The 18,235-nt window shown below is 41.6% G+C and overlaps 3 protein-coding genes across 11 annotated transcripts in view; 1 reads left to right on the top strand and 2 right to left on the bottom strand.

The window, feature by feature from the left end:
• Nucleotides 1–293, bottom strand: part of zgc:172323 (uncharacterized protein LOC564165 homolog) — an 8,828-nt gene extending 8,535 nt beyond the window's left edge. For both annotated transcript variants that reach the window (XM_036564468.1, XM_036564469.1), the window contains exon 1: nucleotides 1–293. This exon is cut by the window's left edge and continues 5 nt beyond it. In XM_036564468.1, the coding sequence (XP_036420361.1) occupies nucleotides 1–219 (219 nt within the window). In that variant the 5' untranslated portion in view covers nucleotides 220–293.
• A 5,462-nt stretch (nucleotides 294–5,755) lies between these two features.
• On the bottom strand, nucleotides 5,756–10,318 carry tstd3 (thiosulfate sulfurtransferase like domain containing 3). 6 transcript variants are annotated; one of them, XM_036564463.1, is made up of 4 exons: nucleotides 10,235–10,318; nucleotides 8,249–8,443; nucleotides 7,713–7,872; nucleotides 5,756–6,113 (listed from the first exon to the last, which is right to left on the bottom strand). In XM_036564463.1, the coding sequence occupies exons 1-4, from the start codon at nucleotides 10,266–10,268 to the stop codon at nucleotides 6,047–6,049; spliced, it is 456 nt and encodes a 151-aa protein (XP_036420356.1). In that variant the 5' UTR covers nucleotides 10,269–10,318; the 3' UTR covers nucleotides 5,756–6,046. The 6 variants fall into 6 exon arrangements, with proteins under 6 accessions (XP_036420356.1, XP_036420355.1, XP_036420358.1 ...); XM_036564462.1 differs by having other exon boundaries at nucleotides 10,117–10,251; XM_036564465.1 differs by having other exon boundaries at nucleotides 10,107–10,240.
• The window catches only part of usp45 (ubiquitin specific peptidase 45), a 78,762-nt gene continuing 70,022 nt past the window's right edge, over nucleotides 9,496–18,235 (top strand). Inside the window, exons 1-4 of one of the 3 annotated variants that reach the window (XM_036564458.1) lie at nucleotides 9,496–9,807; nucleotides 11,904–12,012; nucleotides 13,755–13,924; nucleotides 14,942–15,042. In XM_036564458.1, the coding sequence (XP_036420351.1) occupies nucleotides 11,910–12,012; nucleotides 13,755–13,924; nucleotides 14,942–15,042 (374 nt within the window). In that variant the 5' untranslated portion in view covers nucleotides 9,496–9,807; nucleotides 11,904–11,909. Of the gene's footprint in view, nucleotides 9,808–10,243; nucleotides 10,583–10,606; nucleotides 10,702–11,903; nucleotides 12,013–13,754; nucleotides 13,925–14,941; nucleotides 15,043–18,235 lie in introns of those variants that run through there. The other 2 variants (XM_036564457.1, XM_036564459.1) reach the window with 2 other exon arrangements.

Here is an 18,235-nt window from a genome sequence, read left to right as displayed (position 1 = left end):
CATTAGCGGCCTGCCGCGCGTGCTGGACAGTGTCCTGCGGCCCACAGCCATGCTGCTGCCCACTGCCGCCGCCGCTGTACGGGTATAACTGGCCGAACGGCATCTTCCAGCATCCCTCCTGACTGGAGAAGGGCTGCTGACCCGCACCTGATAGGACGAGGCGGTGGTGTCCTCAAAGTGGCGGCGGTACGATGAAATTCTTTCCGGGCTGCGACTCATGACTGAATTGGCCTGGGCTTCTCTTAGCTTGTCCTGATCTAGCCTGACCTCCTCTGAGGTTCCTCTGCTCACAAATCCACCCTGGACGGCTCTAATATACTCACAGCCCAAAGATGATCCACCAACTCTGGAATTTGTAGCTTCAGTACCACAGAAAGCCACGGCTGCCACTCAAACATCTACCACAAACGTGTGAGGAGATGGACGAGGGCCTGGACACGCCCATTAGTCAGTAGGTGCAGATCTGATGTGATATGCTGTGATATGAAGGGCCTTTAATTACATACTCAGCAGCAGAAAAGGCCACAGACGGCAGCATCAAGCCGTTAGCAGCAGATCTCACATGTGACAGGCAGGATCACTAATGCTCCAGATTAACACAGAAACAAGTCTGTTATCTTAAAAAGGAGGAATAAAGAGAGATTTGGAGATTTTAATGGTCTCCTAATGGGGTTCATGCATGGGCAGGCTGAGAGATATGAGTGGAGTGGACAGCAATAGCATCTGACCAAAGCTGTGCGTTTTCACACCCGAGTTGACTATTTTACAAATACATCACATAAACCTGCCCTGATGAAGCTACATCCACTCGGTCAGCAGCCTATAAACCAGGAATGCACAACATAAGGCCCTAAAACGAGGAAGTGCATCTGCCTGTAAAAGCGCTGTTTTCAGTAACACAAACTGATTTAACAAAAACAAAAGAAAACCTCACATATTCAACATAGTAGCTTTATAGCAGAAAATAAATTAAACAGGCGATTTTTGTTGCTGTGCCTTTAAGCGTCTTTAATATACAGCACTGTGCAAAAGTCAGAGACCACCCTTCGTTTATTTAATGCAGTCCAAACAGCCAATAAGTAAACATTTTCTTTGTTCAGCTTTATTGCTTTCAGTTCCTCAAAGAATCTGCAGACTCACCTTCAAAGTTCAGTCTTAGAAGCTGGTTGATCATTTTCTGAAGTAATCAAACACATTCAGTGGTGTTGAGGTCTGGACTCTGGGGTGGTCAGTCCATCGTTCAGCTTCTTTGTTTGATGTGTCCGTCTCCTTTTCTCAGTGAGGTTCTTCTCGATCAGCTACACATCCTTTCAGACCCACAGCGCTGAGTCGTCTTCTCACAGTGGAAGGATGGACAGAAACACCTGTGGATGTTTTCAGATCTGAAGAAAGAGAAGAGCTTGTCTCTCTTTTCTCTGAAGGATGAAAGCTCTAAGTGCTGTTTATCTGATGGCGATGTGTTTGGTGTCTACCAGGTCTTTCACGGTTGCTAGGAGTTCCACTTTGAAGTCCAGTTTTGGAAACTCTAGTTTTTTTCCTTTGACTTTTCTCTTCCTTATCTTGTATCTAATCTTCCCAAAAATATCTCTGACGTTTGCATAATATGGTAAATGTTCATGCTATATCCTCAGCATGAATGGGCGGGGCCAAACTGCTGTAGGCTGAATAGGTGTGTATTTTCACTATAATTCACTTTTCACTGTAATTCATAATGGAGTAGAAAATGGTTTGTTTTTAACTGTTTCCTTACATATGTTACATTGTTTTATTTAAAAAAAAACAAGAGAAAATCAATATAGAAAATGTTGTAAATTCTTTAAGAAACTACAAAGGCACAGCTTTCAACATTTCTATTGTTTCATTGTTCCTGAAATGTTCACATGATATAAAATGATATAAAAAACAAGTGTGAGTTTTTTATGACTGTACTGCTGTATAAATATACTGAGAATACATGGACTTGTTTGTCTGTTGTGAAGTGAATGAGTGTTATGTTAAAAATAGCGTAAATATCAGAGAGATGAATGCTATGAATGTCAGGATGCTGATCAGAGTGGAGAGGGTGTGTTTATTTACACACAAGCAGCTCATATCGTTTTATCAACAGCAGGAATAGACGGACCGACAGGAAGGAGGTCATCATCTGTGTTTTGGAAACAGAGTCAGTCTTTTTACTTTCCATCGTTTCTAAACTAACACTAAACTAAACTCACATCCCTCAGTCTTAAAACGATGAATTGACTGTACAGTTTTTTGTAGAATCACTATTTGAACAGGAGAACAAGCTAAGCTTCACTCTGGTTGGGCTGCTCTGTCAGGGAGTGTTTGTGGTGGGTGGAGGGCAAACAATCTACACATGAAGGAGGTGAGCAGGTTTTAAATCACGTTTTGATGTATTTCATGTGTCATAACAATAAATGACATTTAATTCCTAAAATACTTCAGAAGTAAAAATGTTCCAAAAGCAGAATATAAATGATCAAAAATCTCTCTGAGTTTGTATGAAGAGCTGGCTATGTTTAGCCATCTGATAGCCAGTTCTAACGGTACAGAGCTCTGAGAACTGTACTACACTGTACTACACTGTCAGATTTCATTTAGTCTCGTCCATTTCCACCCACTGAGCTTCTTCTGAGACACCTGTTTTCAGCCACCACATCTTTTCAAACTGCCGCTGACACAACGTCATCAGAAAGCTCAACACACTTGGATAACTAGCTCCTTATGTTAGCATCACACTGAGTGATGGAGTGAGGGAGGGTCATCCTACCCATCCAGACAGAGTGTGGTCAACGGACACTTTTCACATTTCCAGGCTCTTATTTCTGTCGGCTTCTGTTAGCAGGTGATTTCGCTTCCAGTCAAACCAAAACAAATGCAGCCCAGTTATAAGGTGTTTTACTGTCTTTCCTCAGAGCCACAACTTCAAACATACAGCCACACCTGGGATTTCGTCGGTTCCCACTAAACACACGTTAAGATCAACATGGATCCCATCACTTCAAATGGTGGGGGGTCCTTATTTAGTGAGCTATCTGCTACCCATCCATCCATCCATCCATCCGTCTATCTGTGAGCGTTCATCCTTTCTGATGCTGACCTGCTGATCTGGTGTGTGAGATTCTTTCCGGCGAAGCTCAGCAGGGCTGGGTGTTTTTGCGTGTTTTCAAGATTAAAACGACAGCTAAACGAGTTCAAACACTCAGGCGACATTTTCTCATCCAATTACAATACAGTGAGTCATCCATCCTGAACCATCACCACAGATCACATCAAGACTCTACATTGATAACCTCACTGTTTCTCTCACTCTATTTATTTCACTCCTTCCACTCTAAGAGTCAGTTTACTGACCACCTGATAGCACAGCAGCTACAGGCTGAACTGATAAACCTCAACACAAAACACCATCATTGTGAGAAAAACCAAAACAATTAAAAGGCGTCCAAACTGGACAGTTTAGCAGGCGAATCTGCTACAACACAGAAATAACATCATCCAGAGAATGAAAATGAAAAAAAAATATTAATTAACAGGAACCAACAAAACTGCTAAGAATGCTGGGAAGCCTTTTGGGCAAAAGACTCTTCAGTCTGTGGTACTTATCAAAATGAGTTGATCTTAACGAGATTTATGTCAGTAACATTACAGAGGTTCAGCATTAAAACTCCTAAAGCAACAACGCATTCTGTCTCTGACTGGACGCATCAGTGCGGTCAGCTGATGATGACATGATTGATCTTACTTTTAACACAAAACTTGTTGAAATGTTTCTGTGCCCATTTATGGATCAAACATTATGGAAATGTGTTTAATCAGAAACAATATGACACAAAAAGTGTTTAAATTGGTAACAAGTGAGTGTGTCGTTATTTAACACACCACAAAGTGTCATTAGATTTCCATTAAGAAGTTGAACAGATAAGTAAATAAATAAAAAGTTATTGTTTTACAGAGTATTTATTCATATTTTGTTATTTATATACATTTAACCACATCTAATTGAATTCCCTGTGCTTGTGTGAGCACTAAAACACATTCCTACTCTGTTCTAAGAAGGTATCAATATGTTACCAAAACAAAAGCAAAATATACACAAAATGCTTTTTAAATTTTATTTTCACTTTTATAAAATTACACACGTCCTCAGTCTTCATTAAGGTACACATACATATCATTTACTGAGGAGCCTCTTTTTCTTCATCCACCTGTAATCAAGTCACAAAGCCCCCCAGAGAGAACCTGACACTAATGCACACATTGCATAGATTTTTTCAAAGATCATTGTTTACATTGGTTTACACTAATTCATAATGCAGTATTACAGTCGCACAGTGCATTTTCCACCATGCAGAGATGCACCAACACCTTCATTTCAACAGCAACATAAAGCAATTCACTGGCAACAAAGCTAAAATACAACTTCCAGTTTCTGGTTTTATCTTTGTTCACTGACTGATTCTAGTCTTAAAGGGCAACTCCACCAAATAAAAAAATCAGCATAATTAAATGGTTAAGCTGCATTGTCATTCAGAGCGTTTTGGTGTGAAACACTCAGTTCTAGAGAAACACAGTGAATTAGAACTGTTCTTAGTAGTGGTGATAGGAACCAGACGTCTGAAAAGGTTGATGCCTCACAGAAAGTTACTACATGAAATGGTTATGAATTCACTGCCTGATGACTGAGACACTGTTTTATGATAGTTTTGAGAACTTAAACTCCATTCATGGTGGAGGGATACATGCAGGGCACTGTGAGGCAAAATAGTCCCCAAAGAAAACTTATTTAATTATTTCAGATTTTCCACTATTTTCCATCATCAACATTCCATATAAAGTCAGAAGACTCGTGTAGGTTCACTGGTGGTTCTAGATAATAAATAAAATGTCTATTTGTGTTGTAGTCATGGCGACCCCTGGTTCCTATCACCACCACTGTAAAGAAATCTGAACCAGTGCACAGCAAACCACTTTATTTACATCTGAACTGCTGAATTATGCAGGATTTATCTTTAAAATCAGTGGAATTCCCCTTTAATTCTCATCCTAAATTTTCCATTCTTTCATTTAAACTTCAATTCACAGTGATTGAGACTTCAATTTCAATGACACACCAAAACTGTCAGTCAATCACATTTTAAGGCGGAGTAGCAGAGAACACAGTATGACTTCTGTCTTTGGAGTGTATAAAGTCAAATCTGTCTGCTGTAACACTGAGAAAATGAGGTAAGTGTCGATAGACAGTTTCAAAAACTTTGTTCAGGAAAAAAAACAAAAAAAAAACAGGAAGTGCTCAGTCAGCTAATGAAAACAGAAAAAGCTGATTTGCTAGGAGTGTTAATGTACAGGCTTTTTCATTGTGCGTTCCAGTATTTTATCTTATATATATTTACAGTATTGTTTTCAGATCTGAGTGAAAGTGGAGTTTGATTTTCTCTCAGATGAAAACTTTAGCACTGTTTATCTGAAGGTCATAGCTTTGACGGTCTACCAGGTCTGGCACGGCCGTTAGGAGGCCTACTTTCTCCAATTTCACTTATTTTACTTTGACTTCCTCTTTACTTATGCAAGTGAATTCTCTCATATCTAATCTCTTCACAAACATCTTCTGAAAAAATAAATAACGTACCTAATTTGACTAGAAAGGGTCTCTGAGCAGTTTTAATTAACCAGTTCACTTGTTCTGGCAAAAACTCAGAGAAAAATGGCGACTGTAGAAATGCCAGCTGAGGTCAACAGTTTTGGGCTTTTTTCCTTTTTGACTAATTATGGTACATTAATGAAACCACTACAACAGCTGAAATCACTCGCACTGTTCCGCTGTATCGAATCCTCGATAGTCTTACACTGTTAAAGTTAAAATTCTACCATAACTATGACAAAATATCAGTCAGTAGTGTTGGTGCACCTCATTCCAAGCAGTTCCTCTTGTTTCCTGTCCAGTTTCTTTTGTCCTTTAACACTAAATGCAGAGGAGTGTCCACAGCAAGCTTCATATTATTAATCATTTTTATATTAAAATCACAGTGCTACCATAAAGAGGATGTCAGTCTTTGGTCTGCAGGATTTCATGCTTGGCCCAGTCTTGCCATCCTCCAGGGTAGTGCTGAGCACTGCATGAACAGACAACAGAACACACTGATTTTAAAGTCAACCCAAAATCAAAACTGACCATCTTTTTTGTTCATTTCTCTGGTCACGCAGCAGTGAGCTGGTCAAAATAACATTAGCCGATAAGGTCAAGTACCGCCTCCTGGCACAGGTTGTTTTCTTAGAAGACAAAATCAATTATATATTCACACACACACACACACACACACACACACACACACACACACACACACTATATATGTTCATTATTAATTTACAAGCTCATTTATATCCAGATCTTGTGTTTTTGTATGCAAAGTGCGGCTCTTAACGGCTAAAATGCTTCTTTAACGTGGCTCCATCTCTCCCAACAACAGAATGCACAACTGAATAAAGCTGGACTGTATAAATGGTCAGTTATTAGAGGCTACACCCACGTCACAGCTACTCGTTTGGCTCTTTCACACTCGGCACTTGGCGGCTGTTGGATAAGCAGTGATCAGTAATCCTGTGTGGATTAGAAGCCGCTGCCACTCATGTTTTCTCCTCACTCTGGTAACTGAGACATTTAGGCGACCTTCGTTTTTACAGTTTTACGTTCAGTTTAAAAAAACTATGATGGACTGTATTAAACTAAACTACAGAAATCATTCGTGTTATCACACGTTTTATAGGATGAGGTCTGACCGTTCACAGTTCACATTTGGGGGAAGAAAAAAAACACTAATATTAGCTCATTAACATGCACATTATGACACCCCTTAGTGTGAACCATGTAAGAAAATGGAGCATTTTTTAAATTAACCTGTTTTGAACAAATAAAACGCTTTCACTCCAATTTACCCACATGAACGCAGTTCAGTGATGGCGGAGGGAGAGCGAGAGTGAGCGAGCGAGAGTGAGCGGGAGTGAAAGAGACAGTGAGAATTTGCGTAATGTTAGCTAAAACGTAGCGTTGCACCGATACTGATACTGTATCGGTATCGCCACTTAAACGCAGAGATGACAAGCAACAGTAAAAATGCTCAAGACTGAATCTGTAGCGGCAGTTTTTGGTGTAAACAACACGCTAACGGAGCCGCTAACCTGAACGGCTGAGCTGCTTCCTTCAGTGTCACTCGCCTGCCGCTGTGTGGTCACTCACAGTCTGAGTTAATGTTACTTAGAGAGCGGAAGGAACCGCCGGACTCTCGGCATAATGATAGCATTTAGCCTTGATTTAGACATTAGCACAGCAGCCCGCTAGCCGGGCCTGTGCGTCCGTTATCTGCCTCTGTCGGTCGGCTGTATCACTCAGCAGCAACATTCAGCTCCGTTTTTGAGCCAGAGAAGCTGCTGAGTGCCGACGTGTAAACACCACAGGTTTATCTGTTTACTGTTCACTATTGTTTTTAACTGTTTTGCTCAATAAAGATATTTTACATTTACTTATGATGTTTAACATGGTTCTCATTACTAATTAATATACCATATAAAGATAAATGATGAAATATATACAGTAAATAAACAAAAACAAGTTTTATTAAGCATCTAATAAATATAATCCAACATATACGTCTGTTGTAGATTTTAAAACGTGTTAAATCATGTTCGGGTGAAGAGGAGTTAAAACTGTTTCTTACTTGGAGTATCCTAAAGACACGGCAGCCTCCAACGCTTTGATACTCCTGGCTCCCGCCAGACAGGTGAAGACCACGTTTTCGGTGGTCGAAGGCATGCTGCCTCCATACTTCTCCTTAAACTCTTCTGGTTTGAGCTGCAGAGCACCGTTCACCTGCCCCACTGCAGGGGGGAAGAAAAGAAAGGCTTCAGTAAACAGGTGTGTGACATACAGGCTGGGCAGGTGACTATAGGTCACGTAATGTTAATATAAACAAATGACAGTGAAGTTCACTGCTAGACTAAGCGCTGATTCTGTCAGAGACTTTGAGACAAAACTGCATCTCGAACTGATCTCTGAAGGTGGTGATTCAACTGCTTGTGAGATAAGATTTTACATTGTCTATTACACAATAATAAACAAATAAATTAATAATAACTAATAAAATAATGAATCAGTGCTTATATGAAGGACAGGAGTGAAACTGCATGCTGTTATGCAGCTTCAAAGTCTGTAAATTAGAAGTTCAGCTGTTCGGGGAGATAAATGAGCACTCACAGGGGACGTTAATGGACCCGGGGATATTGCCATACTCTCTTAGCTCCCAGGGCTCTCGTACGTCTACGACCACACCCGACTTGGCTACTAGCAGCTTCTTCAACTCTTCATAAGTCACCACTGGAGACGACTGGCTAGCTGAACAGAGGCTTCGCCAGGAACACGAAGGCCTCTGCTTTGCAACAGCATATTGGTCTGAAATGAAGAGGGCACTTTAAACCCACCACAGACCCAGAGCTTGAATGAGGTCACAGATCAGCCTTAGTGTTGCTGCCACAGTCGACGTCAACAAAGTCAAAGTGAACCTAAAGGAGAATTTCACTGATTTTTTCTGAAACTTTGTTTAATTTGATTGCTGAAATGTAAACAGAGTGATTCAGAGTGGTTTGGTGTGAAATGGTTCAGATGTCTTTACAGTGGTGATGATAGGAACCAGGGGTCGCCATGACTACAACAGTGAATTCATAACCATTTCATGTAGTAACTTTCCGTGAGGGAGGTTTTAGAGGTGGACGTCTGGTTCCTATCACCACCACTGTGAACAGTTCTGACTCGGTAAATTTCTCCAGAACGGAGCGTTTCACACCAAACCACTCTGAACGGCTCTGTTTACATCTGAACCAGTTAATTATGCAGAAACTTTGAAAAATCGGTGGAGTTTCCCTTTTAAGATCAACACATAAGTTACTGGCTGACACAACAAAGCGAACTACAAGCTCTGCAGTCGATCTAAACGCCTTTAAATACTTGTACTGAGACTAAAACCAACACAGAAATATGAAGTAAATACGAAACAACCGGTTTATTAAATCTCACACTGTAAACCCGCCGCCGAGCGCCGCGCGGGAGGTCCTGCAGCAAAGCCGTCTCTCCGCCCCACAGCACGCGCGAGGCGCCGCGCCAGCCGACAGCAGATCTTTAAAGCCATATTAAACGGGATTTCAGCGCTAAATCAGCGCTAAAGCGTCGCTGCGCTCTGTTTGCCCGTCCAGCCTTAAAGAGTGACCGGCGGAGTTCATCACTTCCTGTTTGTGCTCCCCGTCGGCAAGACCAGCGTGAGGAGAACTTCCGGTTTTCAGCGCAGCGCTAAAAGACATTATTTCACTTCATTTAATATCAAAATAATCAAAACAAAAGTTAATCGATAATAGTCGATAATAAGAGTTACTGTGAGCTCCATCACACCCAGCACGGAAAGACGAAGTGAACCGATCTACAAATTAGCGCTCTTTGAGATAGTGACGTCATTAAATGGAGAAGTTTGTTTCCTGTGAAAGTAAAAAGTGTAAAAGTGAATCCTGAATTTTGATCGACGGATTCTGTGAAATGATGAGGGCTGATGTCCTGCTGGACACTAAACACTGCAGAAGCTGCGAACATCAACCTTTCCGTACAAGTCTAGACTCGAGTCAGTTAATGACCTCTTAGAGGAGCCCCAGTGCAGGCAGAACACAGGAATGACACTGGGAGACGCTGGGAGACCAGTACATACGGCCTTTGGTAGACTGGATTAGCATCCAAAAGAGAGTCACTGATCTTCATTGATCTTCATTGATCTGGTAAAAAGGTTTTCGCGCCGTTGCTGTTGTTGCTAATTTAGTACTGAAGTCAGAAAAACTGACAGTGAACTCCGCGCGTTTTTCCTCGGTCAGTAAAACCAGACACGCATTACAACCGGTAAAGATCAAACAGCGGTGATGATCACAACACAGGAACACGAGCAGCGCCGACAAGAGAGGAGCTCGCTGAGGAGAGGAGGTTCAAAAGGAAACTAAAAATCTGAGCTCAGAGGAGCGAAGTGAGAGGAGTAAAGAGGAGAGATACAGATAAACCTTTACCCTTCTGTTCCTTTATTCACCTTTATTCACCTTCATTTACCTTCATTTTCAGGGACTTAAATATCTGGAAGAGAGTGTAACTTAGTATCCAAGCGGACAGTAGATCACATCGCCGCGAGTAAAACGGAGGAACCATTTTAATACAAACCAAGGGCGAATATCGGACCGAGCCCACCGAGCATCTGAGTCAAAGTGAATATCCCAACCGCTTTCCGCGTTTGGTCCTTATGGGCTTCCGTAGGCGTCACTATGACGGTCCCTATTTGATCACGTGATCAGCCGCGCGTGTCTCCGTGTTGTGCCTCAGTGCTACAAACAGCGCTAATTAACACAAACAGCGCTAATTAACACAAACAGCGCGGAAAGCCGCGTCGTTTCCCCGTTATTGGCCGCATAGCCGCGCACAGAGACGCGGAGGGGTCAGGTCTATCAGGACTGCAGGCCAGGTTCGGCGGCCACACCTGCGTTAGCTTCTGACTGACGCGCCGGGACAGAGGTGAGTCGCTCGGACACCTGCAGACTTTTACCCACAACGCACCGGGTTGCGGCTCTTATTTATGGTGGTTCTGATGAGTTCTGGCTCTGCTGGGGCGGCTTGAACACGGACTGTAGCTGGTATGACCGGAACTGCGGTTAGCGGTCTAAGGCTGGCCTGTAGTCACCAGTCCGGCTTTAAACGGCTCATCTTAAAGGGGAATTCCACCAGTCTTTTAAAATTTCTGAATAATTCATTCCTAAATGTGTAATCAGAGTCGTTTGACATGAACTTGTTAAGATCGTAAGACTCGTAGAGATCGTGTCGTTACAGTGGTGGTGATGGGAACCAGAGGTCACGGTGTCTGTAACACACACATAACCACCTTTACTTTACCAAGCTGCCAGTGAACCTGCACGTGCCTTCTTAGGTTTATATGTAATGTTGATGATGGTAAATTGATCATAAATCTGGAAGGATAAATTTTCTTTGGGGACTATTTTGCCTCACAGTGCTCTGCGTGTGCCCCTCCGCCATAAATTGATTAAATAGATCCAAATACATTGTAAGTCAAAACGTCGTCACAAAACTATTATAAAACAATATGTCAGACATCAGGCAGCACAAATCTGACCGTTTCATAGCTTTCTGTGAGGGAGCTTTTAGAGGTGGACATCTGGTTCCTATCACCACCACTGTGAACAATTCTGACTCGGTAAGTTTCTCTAGAACAGAGCGTTTCACACCAAACCACTCTGAATGGCTCTGTTTACATCTGAACCAGTTAATTATGCAGAAGTTTTGAAAAAATGGAGAAATTCCTCTTTAATGAACTCTTCTGGTAAAAGTAGTAGAATTGCAGCCTCTTGTGAGGTTCAGGTTTATTTGTTATTCATAAGGAGCTGTGCAGTGTATAAACATTAGCAGCCACACGACACAAGTGATAATAAAGAATAACGAACATTGTATTTATTCGTAATGGCTGATGTAGAAGAGAGAAAGAAAGGGAATGTTTTCCTCTGTCTGATCTATGAAGGGCCACATGAGGAAAAGTGGGGAGCATCCATATCGCTGTATCATTGAATGCTGTAACATTCAGTACATTATTCAGTTTGTAAGCCAGCTGTGTTGGGTTTGACATCACATCTGCTGGAATTCAGCTTTTCACAGGTAAAGTTGGAGAGGGAGTTTCTAACTGTTAGTCAGAGATGCTCTTCATGTAGTGGTCAGTATGTGTTTGACCATTGGGCCTAAGCAGCATTAGTGCATCCTTAACACAGAAGAAAGAACTGAAAGCTTTTCAGGTTTTAAACGTGTTTAATGAGTGTTTCGTGTTTTGCAGATACAAATGCGGCTGAAAGACCCCTTTTCTTCAAAGACCACCGACATGACAAAGCGGACTAACAAGCCGAAGAAACCTCGCGATGAGGAATCCTCGGATGAAGTTAGTGGTAAGTAGAGGACTCACTCACTACTCTCTCGCTCACTCACTCACCCACTGTCTCACTCACTCACCCACTCACTCTTCTCTCACCCACTCACACACTCACCCACCCACCCACTCACTCACTCACTCACTCACTCACTCACTCCTCTCTCACCCACTCACACACTCACCCACTCACCCACTCACCCACTCACTCACACACTCACTAACTCACTCACTCACTCACTCACCCACCCACTCACTCACTTACTCACTCACTCACCCACCCGCTCACTCACTCACCCACCCGCTCACTCACTCACTCACCCACCCACCCACTCACTCACTCACTCACTCACTCCTCTCTCACTCCAATTCAATTCAATCCAATTCAATCCAAGGTGCTTTATTGGCATGACAAATATGCTACATTTGTATTGCCAAAGGTTGCCAGAGATTTTTAAACAGAAATCAACGATTTAAGGTGAACATATTAGATGCTAGGAATCACATTACTAGGCTGAAGTGGCTTAAATCAGATTATTTTCCTCAGTGTGATCCAGATCTGATCATTTCAGAGCTGTGTGGAGGCGCAAATCTGATCTTTTCAAGTCAGATCTGAGCTGTTTGGTTACATAGTCCTTGATCGGATACGTATCCGATTTGTGACCGTCCGGCCTTAGTGCGAACGCTCAGATTGGAATTCATGTTTCATGTTTTTACCATGATAATAACAATAATAATAATAATAATAATTTATTGTATTATTAATTACAAGTCTTTATTTATATAGCACCTTTCCTACGTTAAATGCAGCTCAAAGTGCTTTACAGTATTAGCAACAGTGAAGGATAAATGAAAAAGAATCAAGAATAGAACAGCAATTAATAAAAATCCAACAAATGACAGTCATCATAAAAAGGGGCACAAAATGCACAAGACAGTGAGGGTCATATAAATAAAAGAACAAAGCCGTTTAAACAAGGAATACATTTTTAAAACAACAATGTGGTTAAAATTTGATAAAAAGAAAAGGTAAAAATGGAGGAAAACGCGAGGAATAAATCAGAACACGGACAAAAACGTTCAGCAGCTCTAGAGGAAGAAACACCTCAACTAACTGAGCCTGAGCTGGATATAGTTACATGATCAGGTACACAAGCGAAACCGTCAGTAGTCAGGAGAACCTGATCTCTAATAGGGGGAACCAGACGGCCTAGACTTCACATGATCGCCCAGGGGGTTCTGGGAGTTGGAGTCCTGAGAGTCGTGGCTGGAGGGATGTGTGACGACTCTCTTCCTAGTTGTTGTTAAAAGTCTGGCAGCAGATTCTGAATCAGCTGTAGTTTCTCTGTTGGGTTTTTTGGAAGAGCAGCAAACGGAGCATCTCAGTAATCCAGTCTACTGAAATAAAGACATGAATGAGCTTCTCTGCGTCCCGTTGAGTTAAAAACAGACGTACTTTGGCGAAATTTCTTAGGTGGAGGACGAAGGCTAAAATTACACCCAGACGGGTTACTTTACTTTCTGCCCTTCACTCTGATGACTCTGGTCTCCGAGCCTGGTGGACAGTAGTGGCTGTTTTGTCTGGAAATTAAAATAAAGGGTGATCTCTGACTTTTGCACAGTGCTATACATATTAAACTTTAGGCACAATCAGATGTTCTTTTATCTCCTAACAGGCTTTGTTCTACTGTTTATGCAATAAGGAGAGAATTTTGTACATTAGAGTTTTAACCTGACTCTCACTGTAATCTTCTCGAGCAGGACTGACCTGTCAGCATGTCAGTAAAGCTGTGGAGCTGAACTCGGTGAAGAAGGCGGTGACCGGCAGCCTGTGGTCCGTCTGTTCGGACTGTATGAAGGAGCGGGATGTGTTGGAAATGGAACAGGCCGGAACTCATGACATCCGAGTGTGCCTGAAGTGCGGATTCCAGGTAAACCGATTTAGCAGGTCTCACAATATGGCTTAATGTTTATATTCATTATTGTAGTTTTTCTTTATGTTCAATTACATTTTAATTACATAATAATATTATTACATAATAATTACAATTAATAATAATACAATTACATAATAATTACATTTAATCACGTAATTATTTTACTGATTACAAAGTTATTTAATGAATTGCATTTCACTGCTGGCAGAGCGAAACCTCACATCTCCAAACAGGTACATTTACAGGAGAAGGGAAAATATTCACAGCCTTTAATGGCAGTAAATGGAGAAATATTTTGAATAAGTAGTTTTGTATAAAATATCAAGTATCAAGGACCCATAAACTTGTGTAATAAAACTCATAGCAGTCCTCAGTACACCGTGTTTGCCAGGCTGGGGCGGTTTGTACCGAGCATCACTCCAAATCAGTGGACCAATAGAGAGTGCAGGTGAACGTCTTCTAAGCCCCGCCCCCTGTTAAAAAGTGCCACAAGTCAGAAGCAAAAGAGCAAAAAGATCAGCAACATCAGCAAATAAAAAAAATGGCAACATGAGAAATACTTTTGTGTCAGAATGAGTGAAAATGAGTGGTAATATTTTTGAAAAGTTATGTTTGATTTACATATCATTATTTGTATTTGCTAAATATTTTGGACATTTTGATATTTAATATGTGAATCCATAACTTTGGGCCATTTCTGTTGGTTCATCATGGGATTTTGACACAAAGGTCAACTGTCTCTTTCAGATTATGTCAAAAAATGAAAAATGGAGATATGAGGTTTTGTCCTGAGAGCAGTGATTTACATTTGATTTAAACTCCTGACTTTTCCCATGATTTTTTTTCTGCTGCTGTTTCCTGTGTAAGTATATAAGCGTTATCTAGTCTCGTGTCCAGTGTTTTGTAATCTAAATATGAGCTGAGCGTCATCCTGGTGTAGTTTCGTCTTGGCCAGTGGGACAGTCTGCTGGTTGTCACTGTGGTGGGTTTTTATGTGTTGTTTGTTTTTAGGGCTGCAGCCAATCAGAAAGCCAGCACTCGGTGAAACACCAGCAGGCCCATCATTCAGACTCGCACTGCATCAGCATCAGTCTCAGCACCTGGAAGGCCTGGTAGGTAAAGCCCTCAGTCAGCTCCGACAGAGCCAACATAGCGGTCACTCTTTACCCTTAATGCTCTGATCTCTCAGGGCAGATGAAACAAGACGTAAATAAAACCAAGAAGCTGAGACAGAACTGAGAGCTGCATGACTCAGAAAGTTCAGTGGACATTATCACAGTTATTGTATGTCATATTTTTTTTTATCTGTTTAGACTTTTTATTTGTTTTGAGTTTTGTTTACATCTTTTGGTTCAGTGTTAAATGTGTCTGAGAGTGTGTTTACATGCACTTAATAATCTGATTAGAACTGGATTTTTGCAAACCCTGATTTCTTATATCAGAGTAAGTTCTAGAAATCTGATTAAAAATCTGATAAAGAGGCTGGACTTTAGCTCAGTGATCAGATTTCTCAGTGTATGTAACTCATACTCTGATTTCTTTCGGATTTCTCGGTCTGAGCATGTGTGAAAACAGACGACGGTACCGGAAATAAGCAAGCAGCGTTTAACGCAGACCCCCCGTGACGACTGACAACAGCAACCAAACACTTTTAGAGTGACACTGAAACAGAGTACAGGCTTGATGGAATGAAGGATTTAAATATTCATTTTGTAGATGATGTATGTTCATATTTTCAGCTAAAGTGACTTGATGTTTTAAAAAATTAAGCCATGACATGAAATTCGATTCAAGTCTTCTTCTGTGAGTTTATTGGCTGGTTGTAATGCAGAAATCTGATTACTGTCTGACTCATGTAGACCCCTAATAATTTCCCCCCAATACCTGATTACCGAAGTGCATATAACCTCACCCTCACATCCTGACCCCACTGATGCTGCTGCTGCTGCTGCTGCATAAACTAAACTAATCAAATTAATAATTTTCTCCACCTGTTTCCCCCGTTTTTGTACTAACAATGTTTCCTATCCGGTGTCGACCAGAGGAGGATGGGTTCCCCTTCTGAGTCTTGGTTCCTCTCAAGGTTTCTTCCTGTTTCTCTTAGGGAGTTTTTCCTTGCCACTGTCGCCTCTGGCGACGCTCATGGGGTTTAGGACCCGGATTTCTTTTTGTAATGCTGATTTTGTTTTGTTCTGTAAAGCTGCTTTGTGACAACACCTGTTGTAAAAAGCACAATATAAATAAACTTTGCTTGCTTGCTTGCATAGAAACGCATTGATCGGATTACTAGCGAAATCTGATTTTCTGCTGTTATCAGATTATTAAGTGCATGTAAACACACTCGATGAACTCTAAGAAAATCAGACCTTAAATGTAACTGTGTGTTTTCTGCTTTGGGAATTTCACTGCAGGTGTAAACGCACCTTTACGCTCGTGTACAGCTTATCCAGAGCATCACATTCTATTAGCAGTGCTTTTCTATGGAGATTTTACGAGCTGTGTGTGCACGATTGAACACCTGTGTCAGCAGTTAAAGCAGCTTAAAGGAGCTGAATTCACAATCTGGATACTTTTGGACAAACAGCGTATTTGAGCTGAATGGACATTCGGAGTATAAACATTTACAGTGGAACATCCAAATAAAGTGGTATTGATACGCGTCACATAACGTTCAGAGTTGGAGAGAGAAGATTCGCTGCAAATTATTACAGATCTAAACCGATTTTCTTCGACACTTCATTCAAGGAAAAAGCTTTGGATTTCATGAACAACAATCAACAGCAAATAATTTAATGACAGATACAATAAATTAATATAAATTATACTATAAAATTATGCAAATTAATAAAGTGAAAATATAGGTATTAGTAGTTTTGTTGTACTAAATCTTAAGGACGGTCCTAGAATAGCCCTGTCTGTATCAGAGCAGGAGAACACTAAGAGTTCATGTGTTCATGGCAGCTTATTAAAACCAACGCTGGTGCCATTAGTGTTAGAACAGATGCAAATGCTGACATTTGAACTCTGGTGCGTGCCAAGTAAGCAGACCCTCCTCTGCTGAGGTGGTCTGTCTCAGTCTGCTTCCAGATGGACTCTGTACCGTTCGTTGAAACAGAAACTCAAAACGAAGTCTAAAAGGACCAAACACAGTCTACAGATCTTCTTTTATCTCTGCAACAGAAACTCCTGAATCTTCTGTGTGTGTCTCCTTAAGAGCTCTGAGTTTTTTTATTATTATTATTATAAACAAGGCTGGTGCTCATTCAGGGCCATTATAAAGTACTTAATATACACATATGACCTCACGTGTTTGCCCTGTTGTGGAGAACTTGCAACCTGTATACGAGTCTAAAAGCAGTCAATCTACACACACACACACACACACACACACACACACACACTACATGGACAAAAGTATTACAACACACCTCCTAATCGTTGAGTTCAGGTATTTCGGCCACACCCATCACTCACAGGTGGATAAAATTAAACTCATAGCCTTGGAGTCTCCATAGACAAACACTGGCAGTAGAGGGTCTCACTGAAGAGCTCAGTGACTTTAAACATGGCTCTGTTATAGCATGCCTCCTCTGCCACGAGTCAGTCTGTAGAATGTCTGTCCTGCTAGATCTGCTCCTGTCAACTGTAAATGCTGTTACTGTGAAATGGAGGCGTCTAGGAGCAACAACAGCTCAGCCACGACGTGTTAGACCACCCAAACTCACAGAGTGGGCTGCCGAGTGCTGAAGAGCACAGTGCCTGTCCTCTGTTGAATCACTGAAGAGCTCCAAACTGACTCTGGAAGCAACATCAGCACAAGAACTGCACATTAGGAGCTTCGTGAAATGGGTTTCCAGCTGCACACAAGCCTAAGATCAACATGCACAATGCCAGGTGTCGGATGGAGTGGTCTAAAGCTCCGCCACTGGACTCTGGAGCAATGGAAACGTATTCTGTGGATTGACCAATCACGCTTCTCTGTCTGTCAGTCTGATGGACGAGTCTGGGTTTGGTGAATGCCAGGAGAATGTTACCTGCCTGACTGCACTGTGCCGGCTGTAGAGTTTGGTGGAGGAGGGATGATGATATGGGGCTGTTTTTCAGGGGTTGGTCTAGAACCCTTAGTTCCAGTGAAGGGGAATCTTAATGCTTCAGCAGAACAAGACATTTTGGACAACTGTACACTTTCAACTTTGTGGAACAGTTTGGGGAAGAACCTTTCCTGTTCCAGCATGACTGAACCCCAGTGCACAAAGCTGCTCCATAAAGGCCTGACTGGGGGAGTTTGGTGTGGAAGAACTTAAC

This window comes from Colossoma macropomum, unplaced genomic scaffold (assembly GCF_904425465.1).
Source record: "Colossoma macropomum unplaced genomic scaffold, Colossoma_macropomum, whole genome shotgun sequence".
NCBI lineage: Eukaryota > Metazoa > Chordata > Actinopteri > Characiformes > Serrasalmidae > Colossoma > Colossoma macropomum.
Note: the sequence above shows the minus strand (reverse complement) of the source record. Positions and strands in the feature narration are given on the sequence as shown.

Excerpts from the sequence above, each read along its gene's own strand:
- tstd3 (XM_036564460.1), bottom strand. The coding sequence starts at position 9,790 with ATGAAGATCAGTGACTCTCTTTTGGATGCTAATCCAGTCTACCAAAGG. Across the intron at positions 8,444-9,669 it reads CACTGGGGCTCCTCTAAGAG|ACCAATATGCTGTTGCAAAG; the intron begins GTCATTAACTGA and ends TCTTCATTTCAG. Across the intron at positions 7,873-8,248 it reads CGGGTCCATTAACGTCCCCT|TGGGGCAGGTGAACGGTGCT; the intron begins GTGAGTGCTCAT and ends TCCCCCCTGCAG.